Genomic DNA, 20,507 nt, shown 5'->3' with positions numbered 1-20,507 from the left:
GAAGACAATGTACCGCCCACGCTATTACAAGGCACCAATCCACCAGCTTTTCTGCGGCGGTACCAACAACATCAAAAAGCACGGCGGAAACAGGACACAGAAGGGGAACTACTCATATTTCGACACTCAATGAAGAACCAGGACGCCATGGAGCCCGAACTACAGGTCCTGCCGATGCTGGTGTATCTGCTAATACACCAGGAATATCAAAGAAGGCGGCGGCGACGACCACGGTGAGTACTGCACCTAGCACACAGGGGAGGGGTGGAGGAAAAAGAGAGTGACACACACACGCAACACCCCCACCCTCACCCACAACACCATACACACAAAAACATGCAGCAACATTACATGTACACCCCGTTACCCCCTGGAAGAACGCAAGGACAAAAGGAATTGAGTGAATTCAGTGATATTTAGAAAGTGCAGATAAAGTTAACAATTGTAAACAACAGTATATACAAATATTTACAATATGTACTGAGGGCCGTACATTGTCCTTTGCAAATGTCCGTGGACCAGTGGGCCTAAAAAACATGGGCGAAGCCCACACTTGACTCCTGCCTCAAAACGGAAAGAACACTGCAGGGGCATGAGGTCGAAAACACACAGGCACCTCAGGGGGAAGGGGAGGGGGGGCACCTCAGCCGGAAGATGGTACAATACCACTGCTCCTCGAGGGGGCAACATGCCCACAGTGATGTCCTGGGGAGTGCAAAGCCACAGTCTCTCAAGTCTCTCAAATGGGTGGTTTGCCCTTCTGCTTGGTCGTGGGGAGTGCAAAGCCACAGTCTGTCAAGTGGGTGGTTTGCCCACTGCTTGGTCCTGAGGCGTGCAAAACCACAGTCTCTCAAGTGGGTGCCAGTTTTCAACTGGTTCTGGAGGGGGGTTTGTGCCCAGTGTGCTTCATCCTGCCAAGGATTGGGTGAGTGAATGCATATCTCCACTGGTTCTGGACGGGGCTTTGTGCCCAGTTTGCTTCATCCTGCCAAGGATTGGGTGAGTGGATGCATATCTTTACTGGTTCTGGAGGGGGCTTTGTGCCCAGTGATGCTGCACCTGGGGCAGTTCACATTCCCTCACCTGAGTGTCTGAGGCACGAGATGTCCAGGGAACAGGTAGCATGATACTCAATGGAGGCAGAGCCAGAATCCATTCTGCGGCGACTTAGGCTGCAAACTTCTGGTAGTGCCAGTGCTGGTGCTTCAAGTGGTGGGTGCAGGGTCCAGGCCGTCTCCTGCAGCCACGGATGGCTGCCCACTGGGGATGCTGCTGATGTCCAATGTAGTGGCACCGGCTGGGCATGTGGCGGTGCATATGGCGGTGCAGGTGGCGGTGCCTGCGGCGGTGTCTGTGGCGGAGATGCTGCCGGTGCTGGCTGTGGTGCAGGTGCTGGTAGTAGTGGAGGGAGACACCAGGCCGTCTCCAGCAGCCTTGGACGGCTGCCCGCTGGGGATGATGCTGCTGACTGTTGTTGTGGCAGCGGCGGCGCAGGTGGTGGTGCAGATGGCGGTGCAGGTGGCGGTGCTTGTGGCTGTGAGTTCCGCGTTACAGGTTACTGGCCTGTCAGAACTAATGGTGGTCACAAGTCCCTCACCTGGAGGCTCCGAGGCCTGAAGTGCCTTATCTTTGTTTTTTTTTTTCCTTCCCCACCTTGGCAGACGCTGCTGGGCTTGGCACTGTCCTCTTGTTTTTTGGATGAGGCCTTGCTGAGTGGGTCGTGCTTCTTGTCCGTGCTGCATGCTGGCCCCTTCTTCACCTTGGCAGGTGACGGAATCGGTTGGTCCTTTGCATTGTTCTGTGGAACACTGCCAGCCCTGACGGGTGCCCCCTTTGATCCCCTGGGACTTGCAGGTACCACATTGGACGCCGAGTTGGTGGCTGAGGTGCTGGCCTGGGATCTGACACCCTGGCACCAGGGGAAGAACAGTGGGGGGGGGAGGTGTAGGGAAGACGTCAATGTTAGCCAGGAAAAGTTTTTTAAACACACTGGGACAGGAAGATGGAGGGGGTTTGGGAGTGGAGGAAGAGGTAGTGGTTGTAGGAGGTGTACGTCTGCTGAGTTTGGGTAAAGGTGTGTGGGCTGGATGCTGGTGTGAGGTGGATGGCTGTTGAGTGGGTTTGTGCCTGCATTTGTGTACTTTGGGAGGAGGGCTCACAGACACACTGGGAGAGGACACAGGGGATGTGTGCATGGTTGTGGGGGTGGTGACTGCTCATGAGGGGTGTGTTGTGATGGGCGTGCTGGTGATGGAGGCAGTGGCTGATGATGTAGTGCATGCAGGTGTGAGTGGAGATGCTACTGGGAGGGAGGTGGACGAAGAGGAGGAGGGGGACACAGTGGAGGAAGTGGATGTTGGTATGTTTGCATGGGTATGGTGCTTATGTGAGTGCCTGTGCGATGATGTGTGGTGCTTATGTTTTCCTGAGCCACTTTTGTGTGTTGATTTGTGTGCATGCTGGTCTGAAGGTGTGCTTGGGATAGGGTGAGGTAGAGGGGATTGGGTCTGGGTTGTGGAAGTTGGAGTGGGGAGGCTGGACACAGTTACAATGGCTGCCATCAGTGCTGAGGCCAGAGCCTGAAATGCTCTCTGTTGGGCCGTCATGCCAGAATGAATGCCCTCCAGGTATGCATTTGTTTGTTACAAATGCCTCTCGACACCCTGGATGGCATTCAGAATGGTTGACTGCCCAACAGAGAGGGATCTCAGGAGGTCAATAGCCTCCTCACTGAGGGCAGCAGGGCTGACTGGGGCAGGGCCTGAGGTGCCTGGGGCGAAGGAGATGCCCACCCTCCTGGGTGAGTGGGCACGGGCAACATGCTGCGGGGCTGCTAGGAGGACGGTGCTGGTAGGGGGGTGGCGGCTGTACCTGTTGTTGGTGTGGGCACAGAGGTGTCCACCACTGCCAGGGAGCTTCCATCGGAGGAGGAATCGCTGTCACTTGTCTCCCCTCTTGTCGCCATCGTGGAGCTCCCCTCGCCTTCCGTCCCACTGGTGCCTTCATCCTCGGCGGTTTCGGCCTCCAGGCCCATGTGGGATGCAGCTCCCTCCGTCGCCTGTGCCTCTGCTCCTCAGCCAGATGATGCTAATGCACACAAGGACAGGGTGACAAAACAAAAAGGGGGGGAAAGACAGAGGATACACTTGGTCAATGCCAGGAACACCACTACTGTTGGCGGACACAACACACAGGAAGCTGTCCTATGCACTAGGCCATGCCCAACCAGTCACTAAGGGAGTCACCAGCCCATGGGGTACAATGCCTAACGCCAGCATCTGCACACCTGACACCCACAGGACCCTGCCCACTAGTAGTTGGCCACTTGTACCACTGGGGTAGGAGTGCTTCAGAGCCTGCAAACAAGGGACCTATCCTGCCATGATCACCTGGCGGAGGGGCACCCACCGCCCCATCCCCCACCCTGCTAGCTCCTAAAGCATGCAAAGTCAGCTTTCTGAATCTGTACTCACCCCCTTGTGGTTGCTGTGATGCTCTCAAGCGCCCATCCATCTCCGGATATGCCACCGCCAGGATGCAGAACATCAGGGGGATCATGGTGCGACGGGCACCCCTTCCATGTTGGGAGGTCAGCCCCAGCTGGGCCTCCGCCGTTTTCTTTGTCCAGCGGCACAGGTCCTCCCATCTCTTGCGGCAGTGGGTGCTCTGCCTGTGATAGACCCCCAGGGTCCACACCTCCTTGGCGATGGCACGCCAAATACCCTTTTTCTGGTGGGCGCTGACCTAGAGGGAAAAGACAGCAGAAAATGTAATTACTCACCCGTCTGGACCGTCATACTCATTGGCCACCAGTTCCCACCCATGCCCTGACACACATACGCACATACACTGACCACTTCTCATGTAGCACTCAGGCCAGGACGCCGACATGTGGGTGGCTTACATCCACACCACTCCAAACAGGCATTGCCCACGCATCATGATCACTGGGGGGGGGGGGGTGTATGTAGCTGGCACCTCCTCTCCGGTGACATTGGGTAGGGGTCCTGTTGGGATGAAAATGAATTTTTAATGTATCTGTGTGTGCCATCTTGTGCAATGGGTGTGTTTCCCTGTATGATTGTGCTTTCCCTGTCGGCTTCTCCTTGTGTGAGTGGTGATTTTGTGGGCTGGGTGAGTCTCTCTATTGGGCATGCTGGGGTAATGAGTGTCCATGCAGGTCTGTGATGGGGTCCATGGATTGGTGTGGCATGCAGGGCCTGGTATTGGGATGGGTGGGTTGTGATAGTGTGGTATATTTGAGGTGATGGAGTGATGGGGGTGGGGGTAGGAGTTTGTGATAGCATGCAGGTAGGGTGGGGGATATGATAGTAAAGATTTGACTTACCAGAGTCCGGTCCTCCTGCTACTCCTGCGTGGTCCTCAGGATGCATTATGTCCAAGACTTGCTCCTCCCATGTTGTTAGTTGTGGGGGAGGAGGTGGGGGTCCACCGCCAGTCCTCTGTACAGCAATTTGGTGTCTTGAAACCACGGAACGTACCTTCCCCGGTAGGTCGTTCTACCTCTTCCTGATGTCATCCCTTGTTCTTGTTGTTGTCCCACGGCGTTGACCCTGTCCACGATTCTCCGCCATAGCTCCATCTTCTTTGCAATGGAGGTCTGCTGCACCTGTGATCCGAATAGTTGTGGCTCTACCAGGATGATTTCCTCCACCATGACCCTTAGCTCCTCCTCTGAAAACCTGGGGTGTATTTGGGGTGCCATGGATGTGCTGTGAGTGATATGTGTGAGGATGTGTGAGGTGATGTGTGGGGTGATTTGTTGGGGTGTATACTGTGATGTGCATGGATGGTGTATGGCTGATGGTGTTCTGTGCCTCTGATTGAGTGGGTGCTCTTTGCTTGTCTCTGTGCTTGGTCTCTTTTTTGTTGTTGTAAGGGGTTGTGGGTAATGTGGGGGGGTGTTTTATAGTGGTATGGGTGTGAGGGTGTGGTGTGTGTATGTGTGTCAGGTGTGTGTATTTTGAATTGTCGAATGTGGTGTAGTTTTGTAAGTGTGTGTATATTTTGAGTGCAGCGGTGTGTACCGCCAATGGATCGCCGCGGTTGAATGACCGCCGCATTGATTCGTGGGTCGTGATACTGTGGGCGTATTCCTGTTGGCGTAATGGTGTGGGCTTTGCTATCGCCAGTTTATCACTGACCTTTGGGCTGGCGGACTGTATTGTGGTGGGATTCTCTGTGTGGGTCATAATACCCATGGCGGATTACTGCTGTGGTCACGGTATCTTGGTGGCTGTTGGCATGGCGTTAGGCGTTAGGCGATAGGCGGCATTTACCGCCAGGGTTGTAATGAGGACCAAAGTCTTTATTTTAGATGACAGAGGCATGAGGTGGAGTCAAGACCAGGCAGCCTCGGTATTCAACACCACAACATTTGGAATCATTGTGGCGAGTTCCTAAGAAAAACCTTGGGGACCTGGACTTATAGGTTTATTTGTACAAATTAAGCACAGCTGTCAGTAAAAAATGAGGTACGGAATAGGCCGATTGCAAGATCTTGAGGAAAATCAAGACAGTGGTTAGCTCAGACGTTTAATAAAGAGAGATTGTACCTAAGAACTAGGACAAAGGGATCTAACTAGAAGCAAAAGATGATCTGACTGCCCATTGTGCAAAGATACTTAGCAACATGAAGGAAACCATTGTCCCACCGCATGACCTACAACACATGGTGTCCAGTTCCCTGAGGATTGGTTGTACTAAGGGCATCTTTAGGTGCTTGTCTCCTAGTGGCTTGGCAGGTGAGATAATAGGTAAAAGTAAGATAGAGGTGATTGCTGCCATCACTGAATTTGTGGCAACTATACCCTTTTTGCTGCCTTCCTACTGCATACCTCTGCATATGACTGTTGCCCTGTATTCACTAGGGAAAATTGGTTACGATTTCAGGCTTAGCTAAGCAGCACATTTGGCTGTAAATTATGTATCTGATAGAGACTTTTAGTTGAAGATTCCTTACCTTAGAATTTCCCCCAGGCGTCAGACTGGATCGGGAGATATTTCTTTGAGCAATACCCTTGCTCGTCAGCAGGTGGCGTCGGTTGACTCCGCGGACGTAGTTGGCATCGTGGTTGCCGGAATGCGTCAGGAGTAGTATATAGATGCCGCCCTCGCACAGTGACAGCAGTTCTTTTCTTTCCGCGCCACGCACTGATCCGGAGAAGAGCTACCCTGGCTATTTTTTTGACCGAATTCGACAATTTTTTCTGTGAAACTTTGGTGTGTCGAGGATGTTGCCGAAGACCAGGTACAAGCCATGTGAGGACTGTCTTCGTACGATGTCGGTGACGGATCCTCATCGGGTTTGCCTGTGGTGTCTCGAGCGCGACCACGACCTGAAGTCGTGCTCAGAGTGCCGGGCCATGCACCCGAAGGCTTTGAGGGAGCGGTCCCTAAAGCTTATGGCTGCCTGGCACTCGACTCCGTGTAGGTCCCGGTCTCGCTCGAGAGGAGGGTCTCGAAATCGGTCACGGAGTCATCGCCACTCGTCTTCTTCCAAATCCTCGGGTCAAGGTAAGAAGAAGAAGAAGTCGAAGAAGTCTCATCGCCCTCCGACTTCGCCCTGTTCCTCGGCTGAAGCAACGCAGGAAGAGCGTCCACGCACAAGACCTCCGTCCTCGGAGCCTGTGTCTGGGTTGGCTCCGCGCTTCCCCGAGTTTCTCGGAGCTGGAGTGACCCCCGCCCAACGTTTTATGAGGCCATGCGCCTCATATTTGGGTGGTCCGACCCCAATACGGTGCCTTCGGGCCTAAGGGGTTCGGCTGAGGGGCCTTCGGGATCCGCGCCGGCGGCTTCAGCTCTGGTCAGCGAGGTCACCTACAGATTCATGCACGGATCCGCACCGGCGCCGGTCGCACCCTTGAGTCCTCCCCAGCGCCAGGTCGATCATCGAGGCTCCCGACGTCAGTAGTGCCCACTATTGACGTTGACCCAACTCTTATCCCCGACCACTCGGAGTCAGAGCGGCGTCGGCCGATGCCGCCTTCGACTTCAATGGGACCTATTCGCCCCAGGTTGGATTCGGACCCTTTTTCTTATGGGTTCAAATATGGGGAGGGATTGGAGGGGTCCCTGGACCCTTATGAATACCAGGATGATCCTTCTATGGACTGGGCTTAGGAATTGGGTGAAGCCAGTGGTCTGGATACTTCTCCTGACGCTGCCATGCTGTCTCCTCCTACCGTGGTTACAGCGGAGGGAGCATCTTATGATATGGTGGTCAGTAGGGCATCTGAGGTCCTTGGTCTCAAGCTTCCCACTGTTGAAGTCAGGTCTAATCTCCAGATGGAGGTGCTTCTACTTCAGAACCCCTTTTGCCGTTTAATGAAGCCCTCACCGATGTCCTTTTGGGTACATGGTCCAAACCCAACACAGGGGCTCCTGTGAATAGGACAATCGCACGCTGCCATCGGCCCTCTACGAACGACCCTAAATTCCTGTCCCAACACCCCACGCCTGAGAGTCTTGTTATCCAGGCTTCCTCTTCTTCATGCACATTCCCTACCATACCCCCGGATAGGGAAACCAAAAGACTGTAACAGTTTGGCAAGAAGTTGTTTTCTTCCTCCCGTCTCGCGCTGCGGTCTGTGAACACTGCATGCTTTTTGGGCCGCTATACCCACTCTTTGTGGGATACAGTTACCCAAGACCTGCTGCAGATACCGGAGGAGGCCCGTGATAATGTGTCTAAAAAGTTGTGAACGATGGGAAAGATGCAGCAGAGCTCATAATCCGTTGTGGGCTGGACACTACTGACTCTCTGGGCAGATCGGTTGCTACGACGGTGGCCTTACAATGCCATGCCTGGTTATGTACTTCTGTTTTTTCTGGGGATGTCCAAAGGTCACTCCTGGACATCCCCTTTCATGGCTCCCGTCTCTTCGGAGACAAAGCGGACTCAGCCTTGGAGAGATTCAAGGATTCCCGGGCCACGGCTCGGTCCCTCTGTCTTTCCTCTGCCCCTCGCCCACCAAAGTCCACTTTTTGACCCTTTTGTGGCCACGGAAGGGGCTCCCTGTCGCATCCTCCACCCAACCACTGTGTCACGCATGCTGTTCAGCCTCTCGTGGCTGGGGACGCGGAATCTCACGTGCCCGTGGGACAGGGAACCAGAGGTCTGCCCACTCCACCTCTGCCCCGCTGCAGCCTCCAAACCCTCCTAGTTCATCCCCACACTCCCATCCAGTTGGTGGCAGGATTCGCCATCACCTGTCCCACTGGGAAAACATCACCACGGACAGGTGGGTTTTGCAGATCGTACGGAAGGGCTACTACCTCCCTTTCGAATCTGCTCCACCACCCATGCCACAATCTTTCAATCACCTTCCAGAGTATCATTTGGCGATTCTCCGCCAGGAAGTCACAGCTCTCTTGGCCAAGGGAGTTATAGGAAAGGTCCCTGTACCAGAAGTAGGTCGTGGTTGTTATTCCCGCTACTTTCTGATACCAAAAAAGGACAAGGGCTTACGTCCTATCCTAGACCTTCGGGACCTAAACTACTTCCTCAAGAAGGAGAAATTCAAAATGCTCACCCTGGCTCAGGTTCTGTATGCCTTGGACCCAGGAGACTGGATGGTAGCGTTGGACTTGCAGGATGCTTATTTCCACATCCCCATCCTGCCTGCCCACAGACGTTACCTACGATTCGTGGTAGGTCACGAGCACTTTCAGTTTACCATGCTCCCCTTCGGCCTTACCAGCGCCCCTCGGGGGTTCACAAAAGTGATGGCGGTGGTTGCAGCTCATCTGCGCAGGTTAGGGGTCTCAGTCTTCACCTACCTCGACGACTGGCTGTTGAAGGCGGATTTGCCCCAGAAAGTCGTCTCCCACCTTAAGACTACCATGAACCTCCTGCACATGCTGGGGTTCACTATAAACAAGCCGCAGTCACACCTGACTCCCTCTCAGTCGCTCCCTTTCATCGGAGCGGTGCTGGACACAGTGCAGTTTCGGGCTTATCCTCCTAAAAGGCGAGTCCAAGACATTCAGGCTATGATTCTGATCTTTCGTCCTCGGTCTTGGGTTTCGGTCAGACTGACTCTGAGGCTGCTGGGCCTCATGGCCTCCTGCTTCCTGCTAGTGACACATGCCAGATGGCATCTGCGGGCTCTGCAGTGGGACCTGAAGTTCCAGTGGGCGCAGCATCAGGGGAATCTCTCCGATCTGGTCCAGATCTCGAAGGGGACTGCGAAAGACCTGCAGTGGTGGCTTTCGAATCTGCATTGGGTCCACGGCAGATCCCTCTCATTTCCCCAACCAGATCTATCTATAGTGACAGATGCGTCACTTCTAGGTTGGGGTGGCCACATGGGAGAGGCGGAGATCAGAGGACTGTGGTCTCCAGCAGAGTCTGGGCTCCATATCAATCTGCTGGAGCTCTGGGTGATCAGGCTTGCGTTGAAAGCATTCTTTCCCTCTCTCAAAGGGAAAGTGGTGCAGGTGTTCACGGACAATACTACCGCCAAGTGGTACTCCAACAAACATGGCAGAGTAGGGTCCTGGACCCTTTGTCAGGAGACACTACACCTCTGGACATGGCTGGAACATCAGGGCATTACCCTGATGGTTCAACATCTGGCGGGCTCCCTCAATGCCAGAGTAGACAAACTTAGCAGTTGATGCACAGCTGATCACAAATGGTGTCTCCATCCGTAGGTGGCGCAAAGTCTCTTTCAGCAGTGGAGAGAGCCCTGGTTAGATCTGTTCGCCTCCTCAGAGATCGTGCAATGTCAGCTGTTTTGCGCATTGGAGTTTCCAAAACAGCACTCGCTCGGAGACGCTTTTCGTCTCGAGTGGAACTCCGGCCTCCTTTCTGCCTTTCCACCTATACATCTTCTGCCCAGAGCTCTCAAGAAATTCAGGAACGACTGGGCCCAAGTCATCTTGGTGGCTCCGGACTGGGCATGGAGAGTATGGTATCCAGAGCTATTGAGCATCTCCATCAATCCTCCACTCAGACTGCCTCTTCGGGCGGATCTTCTGTCGCAGCAACGGGTCGGTTCTTCACCCGAACCTGTCCAACCTCCTCCTTCATGCGTGGAGATTGAGCGGCGCCAATTGACGGCTTTTGCCCTTCCACCCGAAGTCTGCAATGTTATCTTGGCAGCAAGGCGTCCATCAACCAAGGCTGTATAAGCCTGTCTTTGGAATAAATTTGTGGCATGGTGTACCAATAAATCTGTTGATCCCCTTTCCGCCCCTCTATCCGAGATTCTTCTGTTCATTCTTTCTTTGGCCCAGCAGGGCTCTGCTTTGGGCACCCTTAAAGGGTATTTATCTGCTATTTCGGCCTTTCTTAGGCTACCTGATCAGCCCTCACTCTGTAAATCTCCTATTGTGAGTAGATTCCTAATAGGGCTCACCCATTTATTTCCTCCCAAGCCATTTATCATGCCTCAATGGCACCTTAATCTTGTACTAACTTATTTGATGTGTACCCCCATTGAGCCAATGCATAATTGTTCCTTGCGGCTCCTCACCTTCAAAACTGTCTTTGTGGTCGCTATCGCAGGGTGAGTGAGCTTCAGGCCCTTTCCTCAAAACTTCCATTCTTATCTGTGCACCCTGACAAAGTAATGTTGCACACTAGGGCTTCCTTCCTTCCTAATGTGGTCACACGCTTTCATGTAGACCAGTCCCTCACTCTGCCTACTTTCTACGCACTCCACATCCTTCCCATGAGGAGGAGAGACTCCACCATCTGGACCCAAAAAGGGCGTTGGCATTCTTCCTCAATTATACTAAAGATTTCCGGGTGGATATGTGGGTGTGAAAAAAGGGAAGGCGGTGCAAAAGCATACCATCTCTCGATGGGTGCTTCTTTGCATCAAAATGTGCTTCGCCTTGGCCAAGAAGCAAGCCCCTGAGGGCTTGCGTGTTCATTCTACCAGAGCAACTGCACGCGGAGTTCCTGTCCTGGATATCTGCAAGGCAGCTACGTGGGCGACTCTGCACCCGTTTGCTAAACACTACTGCCTTGACAGTCAGGTCCGTCGGGACGGCTATTTTGGTTGTTTGGTCCTGCAGGACTTCCTAGTATGATCTTGGTCCGCAGCCCACCACCGAGGATGGCATTGCTTGGGTATCAATTCTAAGGTAAGGGATCTGCAACTAGAAGTCTCTATCAGATGTACAAGTTACTTACCTTCAGTAACGAAATATCTGGTAGAGACATATTCTTGTTGCAGATTCCTTACCGCCCACCCATCCTCCCCGCTTGCGAACTGATTTCTAGGGACAGGGATTGCCCCTCTCAGGTCCTTATCTCTGGAGCACCAATCTCAGTGTTCCTAGCGGCTCTGCGCTTTGGCATGGAAAGTCGTGAAAAGAAACTGACGTCACTGCACGAGGGCGGCATCTATGTACTACTCCCGACCTCATCACGGCGACCACAACGCCAATGACGCCCGCGGAGGCGACCAAAGCCACCTGCCGACGCGCAAGGGTATTGCTCGAAGAAAAATCTCCGGATCCAGTCTGACGCCTGGGGGAAATTCTAAGGTAAGGAATCTGCAACTAGAATATGTCTCTACCAGATATTTAGTTACCGAAGGTAAGTAACTTGTACACCACACCTCTTTTGTGACCATCCTTATTACCACTAAATAAATGGTTGCTGCTGTATGATGAAATCAAGATCTACAGGATGATCAGTAAGAAACTGAAATGTCAGTTCACGAACAGTGATGCCAAGATTCATAGGGGCATATTTATACTCCATTTGCGGGCCGAATTTGCATCATTTTTTTACGCAAATTCGGTCCAAAACTAACTCCATATTTATATTTTGACGTTAGACATGTCTAATGTCAAATATTGGAGTTTGCACCATTTTTTTGGTGCGTGAACGTACCTTGCGTCAATGAGATGCAAGGTAGGCGTTCCCATCTAAAATATGATGCTAACCGCATAGCCCCTTATTTATCCCCTGTGCTAAAATGACACACGGGTGGTCATTTTAGCTTGCTTTGCACCATTATTTAACGCCTGGGTCAGACCTGGTGTTAGGGGACCTGTGGACCCATTTCCATGGTTAAAAAACATGGAACAGGTTCACAGGTGCCCTCCTCAACCCCAGGAAGACCCCCACCCACACAAGAGGGACACCGGAGGATGGGGGACCCCATCCCAGGTAATTAGGGTAAGTATAGGTAAGTATTTTTATTTAAATTAAAGTGCCATCGGGGGCCTAACTTAGTGCCCCCTACATGGCACTGGGTGTAAAGGCCATGCCCAGGGGACACTGGTCTCCTGTGCTGGCCACTGGGGTGGTGGGCATGACTCCTGTCTTTTCTAAGACAGAAGTCATGTGGTTTGGATAGTTTTGTGTCAGAAAATTATGCTTGGCTGGTAGAGGAATCCTTTTACCTCTAACCAGCCCAACGTCATTTTTTGGTGCAAAACCCCCTTCTCCCATACCGCCAGCCCCATCTGGCTGACGTCATTTTTTTTTTTTACGCTAGCCCACCCTTTGCACCGGCTTGCGCCATTCCATAAATATGGCGCCCGGCTGGCGCTCAGGAATGGGGCAAGCCGGTGCCAAACTTTTTGATGCAAAACTGTGTTAGCGCAGTTTGGGATCAAAAAGTATAAATATGCCCCATAGTTTCAACCATTTCAACATGCTAAATTAATCTTATTCTTAGTGCCACTGCATTTCACGCATTGGGCACTGTTAATGGAGACCCCAGGGAATTTGCACCACTTCAGATTTTGATCTTGTTATTGGTAGAACAGAATATTGTCTGACCATCTGCAATTGTGAAGTTGTCTGTTGGGACTGCGGGCCATATTTATACTTTTTGACGCAAAACTGCGCTATCGCAGTTTTGCGCCAAAAAGATTAGCGCCGGCTACCGCCATTCTGAAGCGCCATGCGGGCGCCGTATTTATTGAATGGCGTTAGCCGTCGCTAGCAGACCGGCGCTGCCTGGTGTGCGTGGAAAAAAACCACGTACACCAGGCAGCACCGGCGTAGGGAAAAATGGCGTTAGGGCGTCTTAAAATGGGGCAAGTCAGGTTGAGGCAAATAAATCGCCTCCACCCGATTTGCACCATTTTTAACGACGCCCAGACGCCATTCACATGACTCCTGTCTTAGTAAAGACAGGAGTCATGCCCCCTTGCCCAATGGCCATGCCCAGGGGACTTATGTCCCCTGGGCATGGTCATTGGGCATTGTGGCATGTAGGGGGGCACAAATCAGGCCCCCCTATGCCAAAAAAAAATATTTAAAAATAAATAAATTATACTTACCTGAACTTACCTGAATGTCCCTGGGATGGGTCCCTCCATCCTTGGGTGTCCTCCTGGGGTGGGCAAGGGTGGCAGGGGGGGTCCCTGGGGGCATGGGCGGGCAGCTGTGGGCTCATTTTGAGCCCACAGGTCCCTTAACGCCTGCCCTGACCCAGGCGTTAAAAAGAGGTGCAAATGCGGGGTTTTTTGCCCCGCCCACTCCCGGGTGTGATTTTTGCTCGGGAGTATAAATACGACGCATTTGCGTCGCAGTCATTTTTTTAGACGGGAACGCCTACCTTGCATCTCATTAACGCAAGGAAGGCGTTCACGCAAAAAAATGACGCTCATTCCTCAAACTTTGGCGCTAGACGCGTCTAACGCCAAAGTATAAATATGGCGTTAGTTTTGCGCCGAATTTGCGTTGAAAAAAATGACGCAAATTTGGCGCAAACGGAGTATAAATATGCCCCTGCATGTCTAGTATATTCTTTGACTGTGCAGTGGCCTAAAATCACAATCTAATTTAATTTCATTCTTTTTAAGAAGGTGGATGCAGAATATGGTCTACATATTCCATAATCTCCCTTCTGATAGAAGTATATTGCCACATTCTAGCCAACACAAGAAGATACCTTCCAGAGCTTGGTCTAAATCATATTATAGGTAATTCAGGAAGAGAGTTGCCATGTGGTAGTGAATTATACTGGCGATGCCTTCTTACATTCAGAGTCCCGCTGTGTGACTACCTGTTGCCCTTGCATTTGGCATATTGTTTAGGATGATAGGTTCACTTTAGAAATTGAACTATATTATGATTGGTCCAGCTGCAGTTTTCCTAAATATTGTGAAAGACCATTATGCCAGGTGGCAATGCTGTTCGCAGCAGTGATTATTCACGTAATATCTAAACCTGCGTTCTTTCTTTTTTATGTATTTATCCATTTAGACTTTTGCAGACCAAGTTCTCGGATATGCAAAATGGTTTATCCCATTATCAGTGGCAATATCATGCTGCGGGGCACTGAATTCTGTGGTAATTTCCTCGTCAAGGTAAGAGAATAATCAATTATTGGGTCAACCAATGAAATCACTTAACTAGTAGTGTGTTTTTTTAATTCTTGGCCCTGAAACTACTTATTGAATGATATCATGCACTGAATAAAAGCATGTGAAGATTTTACTCTATTACTTCAACTGTCTTGTTAGTTAAGCCCCAACATTATAAGAATCTTCCTATTTCTAGAATGACCCTACACAAAATAAAATGAAGTGTATCGGAACAAAGTATTACTTTTTTATTGGTTGAAAGGGCCTAAAAACCTGTTAATTGACATGCAAACAGAAACACTTGTTTAAGAAAGTTAGTCAAAACAGTCAAATACTAGTCACTCATATGTATTCACAGGTAAAAGGATGAGGAAATATTTAGACCCCGAACTATAACCACATTAATGATAAAATCTCATCAAAATTGATACAATTCTAGATAAATAGGACAAATGGTAAAGGGGCGAGAGGGTCACTGAAACAAACCAACAAGAGTGGAGGTGTGGTCCAAGAAAATAGCAAAATAGTTATATGTTTAATAGTTATGTGTATAACTAGTTTGAATATTCACATGTATACTTTTAAAATGGACCATACCACACTCAACAGTTTCTTCTTCAGGCTCTTGTTTGAACATCGCATTTTAATATTTTGCACAGTTCAATCTGTCCTGAATGACTGGTTTGGCGAATACACAGGGCTGACTTTCTTAATGCGTGGGACATTAAGGCCCATATTTATACTGTTTGACGCAAACCGGCGCCGGCGATGGTTTGCGTACAAAAGATTTACCGCCGGCTAATGCCATTCCAATACACCAGGCAGGCGCCTTATTTATGAATTGACATTAGCCGGCGCTGCGGACTGGTCAGAGTAAAAAAAAAAAGACTCTAACCAGGCAGCGCCGGCGTAGGGAAAAATGGGGGTTGTGCGTAAAAAAATGGTGCAAGTCAAATTAGAGTAAAAAATCATGGCTCTAACCGGACTTGCTCCATTTTTTGACGCACAACCCCCATTGAAATGACTCCTGTCTTAGCAAAGACAGGAGTCCTGCCCCCCCTGCCCAATGACCATGCCCAGGGGACTTCTGTCCCCTGGGCATGGTCATTGGGCACAGTGGCATGTAAGGGGGCCCAAGTTAGGACCCCTGTGCCACTAAAAAAATAATAAAATACTTACCTCAACTTACCTGTACTTACCTGGGATGGGTCTCCCCATCCATGGGTGTCCTCCATGGGTCGGTAGGGGTGGCGGGGGTGGCCCTAGGGGCATGGAAGGGCACCTGTGGACTGCTTCCACAGTCAGAGACCATGGAAATGAGCCTACAGGTCCCTTAACGCCTGCCCTCACCTAGGCGTTAAAAAACGGCGCACATTTTGGGCTCGCCCCCTCCTGTGCATCAAAATGACGCTGGAGTATAAATAAGGCGCACATGCCTTAAAGTAATTTTTGGGACGGGAACGCCTACCTTGCATGTCATTAACGCAAGGCGGTTCCTGCATCCAGAAAATGACGCACACAGAGGAATTTTGGCGTTCGCAGGGCCGGGCGTCATAGTATAAATATGGTGTAAGGTTTGTGCCGGATGTGCGTCAAACTTTTTGCTGCACATTCGGCGCAAACAGAGTTTAAATATGCCCCTAAGGCCCATATTTATACTTTTTTAGCGCCACATTTGCATCATTTTTTGACGCAAAAGAGGCACAAACTTACAAAATATAATTGTATTTTGTAAGTTTGCGACGCTTTTGTGTCAAAAAATGAAGCAAATGCAGTGCTAAAAAGTATAAATATGGGCCTAAGAGGCTATCTTACAGTGTGAAAGGGAGACTATTCATGGAACATTAAGATGCAGAGGGCCTTGGCCTCAAAAGTCAGCATTACAAAAATAGAGCGCCTTGAAGATGCATCCTTAATTAACTTGAAGCCAGTGCAGTTCAAATAAGTGTTAGACATGGGCTAATAATATTCCTTCAGAGTTAACAGTAGTCTAGCAGCAGCATTCTGACCTGCCCCCAACCTATAAAGTTGTTTGCGGTGGAGCTCTCGGAAGACAGAATTACAACTGAGTTTACTTTAATTAGTTAGGATAGACATCTGCACAGTCCATTTCAAACTGCTATGGAAGAATGAGGCAATCATTGTCTGCCTCAAGGTATTTGTAAATAAGACTTAAAGGGGCATATTTATACTCTGTTTGCACCGAATGTGCATCAAAAATGTTGACACTCATTCGGCGCAAACCGTGCACTATATTTAAACGTTGACGCCCGAGCCCGTGGACATCAAAATTCCTCTGTGTGAGTCATTTTTTGGATACGGGAAACTACCTTGCGTTAATGACATACAAGGTAGGCGTTCCCGCCCAAAAAATGACTTTAAGGCCTGTGCGCCTTATTTATACTCCTGCGTCATTTTGACGCACAGGAGAGGGCGGGCCTTAAAAAATGGCGTACAGCCTAATGTGCGCTGTTTTTTAACGCCTGGGTCAGGGCAGGCGTTAAGGGAACTGTGGGCTCACTTCCATGGTCTCTGACCATGGAAGGAGTCCAGAGGTGCCCTTCCCTGCCCCCAGGGATACTCCCTGCCACCCTCGCCTACCCCTGGAAGACACCCATCCCAACTGGGACCCATCCCAGTTAAGTACAGGTAAGTTGAGGTAAGTATTTTTTTTAAGTGGCATGGGGGGCCTAATTTGGCCCCCCTACATGCCACTATACCCAATGACCATGCTCAGGGGCATGGCCATTGGGCAAGGGGGTATGACTCCTGTCTTTGCTGAGTCATTTCAATGGGGGTTGTGCGTCAAAAAATGGCGCAAGTCCGGTTTGAGGAATGATTTTTTACTCAGACCAGTCCGCAGTGCCGGCTAACGTCATTCCTTAAATAAGGCGCCCGTATGGCGCGTAGGAATGGCGCTAGCCGGCTGTAACATTTTTTACGCAAACCAGCGCCGGCGCTGGTTTGCGGCAAAAAGTATACATATGGGCCAAAGTACTCTAATAAAAAGCAGCTAATATTTATGAATCACACATACGCTTAGATGACATCTGCATACATTTATTTAGCAAATGAAGCGGAGTGCTGTGTTGCTTTGCAAAATGAGAGCATGTCTACTCTACTGCAGTGAGCATCTAATGCTGACCCCTCTTCTATTTTCATGGGTTTCATAGGTTTTTTGCATGCATTCCTTCAAATGAGTATGCATGACAGAACCAAAACTCAGATTAGCCGGTGCACAGCTTTCTCATGAGAAGAACAAACAAGCATTTGCAATGCAATAGGTCTCACATTAGCGAGAGTTAGAGATGTTGGCATTGTAAATAATAATGAAAACCTCACATTTGGGACCTTATAAATATTTTGCCATGCAGCACATTAAGGGGCATATTTATACTCCGTTTGCGCCGGAATTGCGTCGTTTTTTTTTACGCAATTTCGACGCAAAACTAACTCCATATTTATACTTTGGCGTTAGACGCGTCTAGCGCCAAAGTCCATGGAGTTAGCCTCATTTTTTAGCGTGGACACCTACTTTGCGTTAATTATATGCAAGGTAGGCGTTCCCGTCTAAAAAATCGACTCCGAGGCATGTGCGTCGGATTTATACTCCCAGGCAAAAATCACACCCGGGAGTGGGCGGGTCAAAAAAAATGACGTACGGCCGCTTTTGCGCCGTTTTTTAGCGCCTGCAAAAGGCAGGCGTTAAGGGACATGTGGGCTCTGAAGGAGCCCAGAGGTGCCCTCCCATGCCCCCAGGGACACCCCATGTCACCCTTGCCCACCCCAGGAGGACACCCAAGGCTGGAGGGACCCATCCCAGGGACATTAAGGTAAGTTCAGGTAAGTATTTTTTTTTTTTTGTGGCATAGGGGGGCCTGATTTGTGCCCCCCTACATGCCACTATGCCCAATGACCATGCCCAGGGGACAGAAGTCCCCTGAGCATGGCCATTGGGCAAGGGGGCATGGCTCCTGTCTTTGCTAAGACAGGAGTCATTTCTATGGGGGTTGGGAGTGAAAAAAAATGGCGCAAATTGGGTTGAGGTGAAAAAATTGCCTCAACCTGACTTGCCCCATTTCTTGACGCCCAAGCCCCATATCCCCCTACGCCGGCGCTGCCTGGTGTACGTCGTTTTTTTTAACGCACACCAGACGGCGCCGGCGGCTAACGCCGGCTAACGTCATTCAATAAATACGGCACCCGCATGGTGCTTCAGAATGGCGTTAGCCGGCGCTAATTTTTTTGACGCAAAACTGCGTTGGCGCAGTTTTGCGTCAAAAAGTATAAATATGGGCCTAAACCTTTATCAGAAATAAACTGTATATGTGCATTCCTTCATACAATTGACTGTAATGATCTGAACAGCCCCTACAGAGCACCACAGTGAGAAAAGCATTTGGATGAAACATGATTATATAAACATAGAGGGCATAATCACATAAAAAAATGACAAAGAATATTGCAGTGTAATCATATAATCAGCCCCTTGAGGGCATAGTATATTACACATTTTCAGCCCTAGCAGGCCTTTTAAATATCATTTAACTGTGGAGTCAGTGGCACAAGGGTGCAGTGCCGCAGGTCAATACTAAAGGGCCCTGTAGAGTCAACAGCATAATGTGCAGTACCATTGGTTAATAGGAGAAGGTACAATACCACTAGTTGCAGCTAGATCTCTTTGCAGAGTCAACAACAGACAGTGCAGTACCACTGGTGATAGCTAGGTGTCCCTGTAGAATCAACAGCAGAAAGCACAGTACTACTGGCAATGATTAGATATCCTTGTAAAAAGCACTGAATTAGGATTAACTCAGCACAATAATCATTCTTCAACCCATACAGAGAAATGCTGAATAAACAAAACTTTCAATATACAAATACTTTAGAAAACAAACTCCTGTTAGCCGAAGAAGGAAAGAAACACCCATTTTAACTATATATAGATATATATATTAAATGTGCATTGACTGGTAGAGGATGTTTTGATATTAGAGTCCCCTCTCACCTAGAGTGACCCACAAGATGGCCCAAACAGAAAGAACACATCCTTCTGAATGTTTTGGGGGAGGTTCCATTGCCCTAGGACCACCACAGGCTGAGTTATGGGCACACATGTGTTGTAAAACGAATGACTGCAAAGCATTATGGGCTGCATTTCCGTGAATACATTAAACCTTTATCAGAAAGTGTTCCTTCATTAGCAGAAGGTGCATTAGCACTGGTGGTGGCTAGATGTCCCTGTGTAGCCAACTAAGTTAGTACTGTCTTGGTGCAATTAATCCTTTCAGGGTCACATAGCACATTACACATTTGCAAAGCAAGCAAGGCTATCACAACACTCGTACACACAAGTCCCTTATAACACAAACTCCTCTCAGATGTAAAAACAAACGTTTTAACTAAGAGAGAATTTAAATACACTTTCAATGGTGGAAGAGATTATGATTTTTTGGGTCCTCTCTCACCTAATGTGACCCACAAGAAGACCTACACAGAAAGAGCACAACATGTTCATTCATTAGCAGAAGATGCAGTACCACTGGTGGTGGCTAAATATCCCTGTCAAGCCAGATAATTTAGTAGTGCCTTATCACATACATGCAGACCAAACATGCTTATCAGAACATTTGTACAAACAAATCCCTTATAACACAAACTCCTCCCAGCTGTAGAAACAAAAGTTTCAACTATGAGAGAATTTAAATATGCACTGAATGGTGGAAGAGATTATGATTTTTGGGCCCCCTCTCACCTAGTGTGACCCACAAGATGACCTGAACCGAAAGAGCACATCTTCTGAATGTACCTGTGGTGGTCCCATTGCCCTAGGATCACAACAGGCTGAGTTATGGGAACAAATGTGTTGTAAAATGAGTGTCTGCAAAGCATTATGGGCAGAGTTTCAGTAAGCAAATTAAACCTTTATCAGAAATAATGTTAGTTCATTAACAAAAGGTGCAGTACCCCTGGTAGCAGCTAGATATCCCTGTCAAGCCAACTAAGCCTGTAGTGCTTTAGAGCAATTATCCTTTCCATGTCAGAAACACGTAGCAAGCATTACACATTCACAGGCCAAGCAGGAATGTATGAACACTAATAAGATCCTTATAACACAAACTCATCACAACCACAAATAAACAAAAGTTTCACTTATCAGAGAATTTAAATATACACTGCATGGTGGAAGAGGTTATGAT

General features: G+C 49.5%; 1 protein-coding gene across 6 annotated transcripts in view; it reads left to right on the top strand.

Moving 5' to 3' along the window:
* The window catches only part of LOC138282379 (Y+L amino acid transporter 2-like), a 588,082-nt gene that overhangs the window by 403,348 nt on the left and 164,227 nt on the right, over positions 1-20,507 (top strand). For all 6 annotated transcript variants that reach the window (XM_069219875.1, XM_069219872.1, XM_069219870.1 and 3 more), the window contains one exon: positions 14,207-14,310. In XM_069219875.1, the coding sequence (XP_069075976.1) occupies positions 14,207-14,310 (104 nt within the window). The remainder of the gene's footprint in view (positions 1-14,206; positions 14,311-20,507) is intronic.

The sequence above is a fragment of the Pleurodeles waltl genome, chromosome 2_2, assembly GCF_031143425.1.
Source record: "Pleurodeles waltl isolate 20211129_DDA chromosome 2_2, aPleWal1.hap1.20221129, whole genome shotgun sequence".
NCBI lineage: Eukaryota > Metazoa > Chordata > Amphibia > Caudata > Salamandridae > Pleurodeles > Pleurodeles waltl.
Note: the sequence above shows the minus strand (reverse complement) of the source record. Positions and strands in the feature narration are given on the sequence as shown.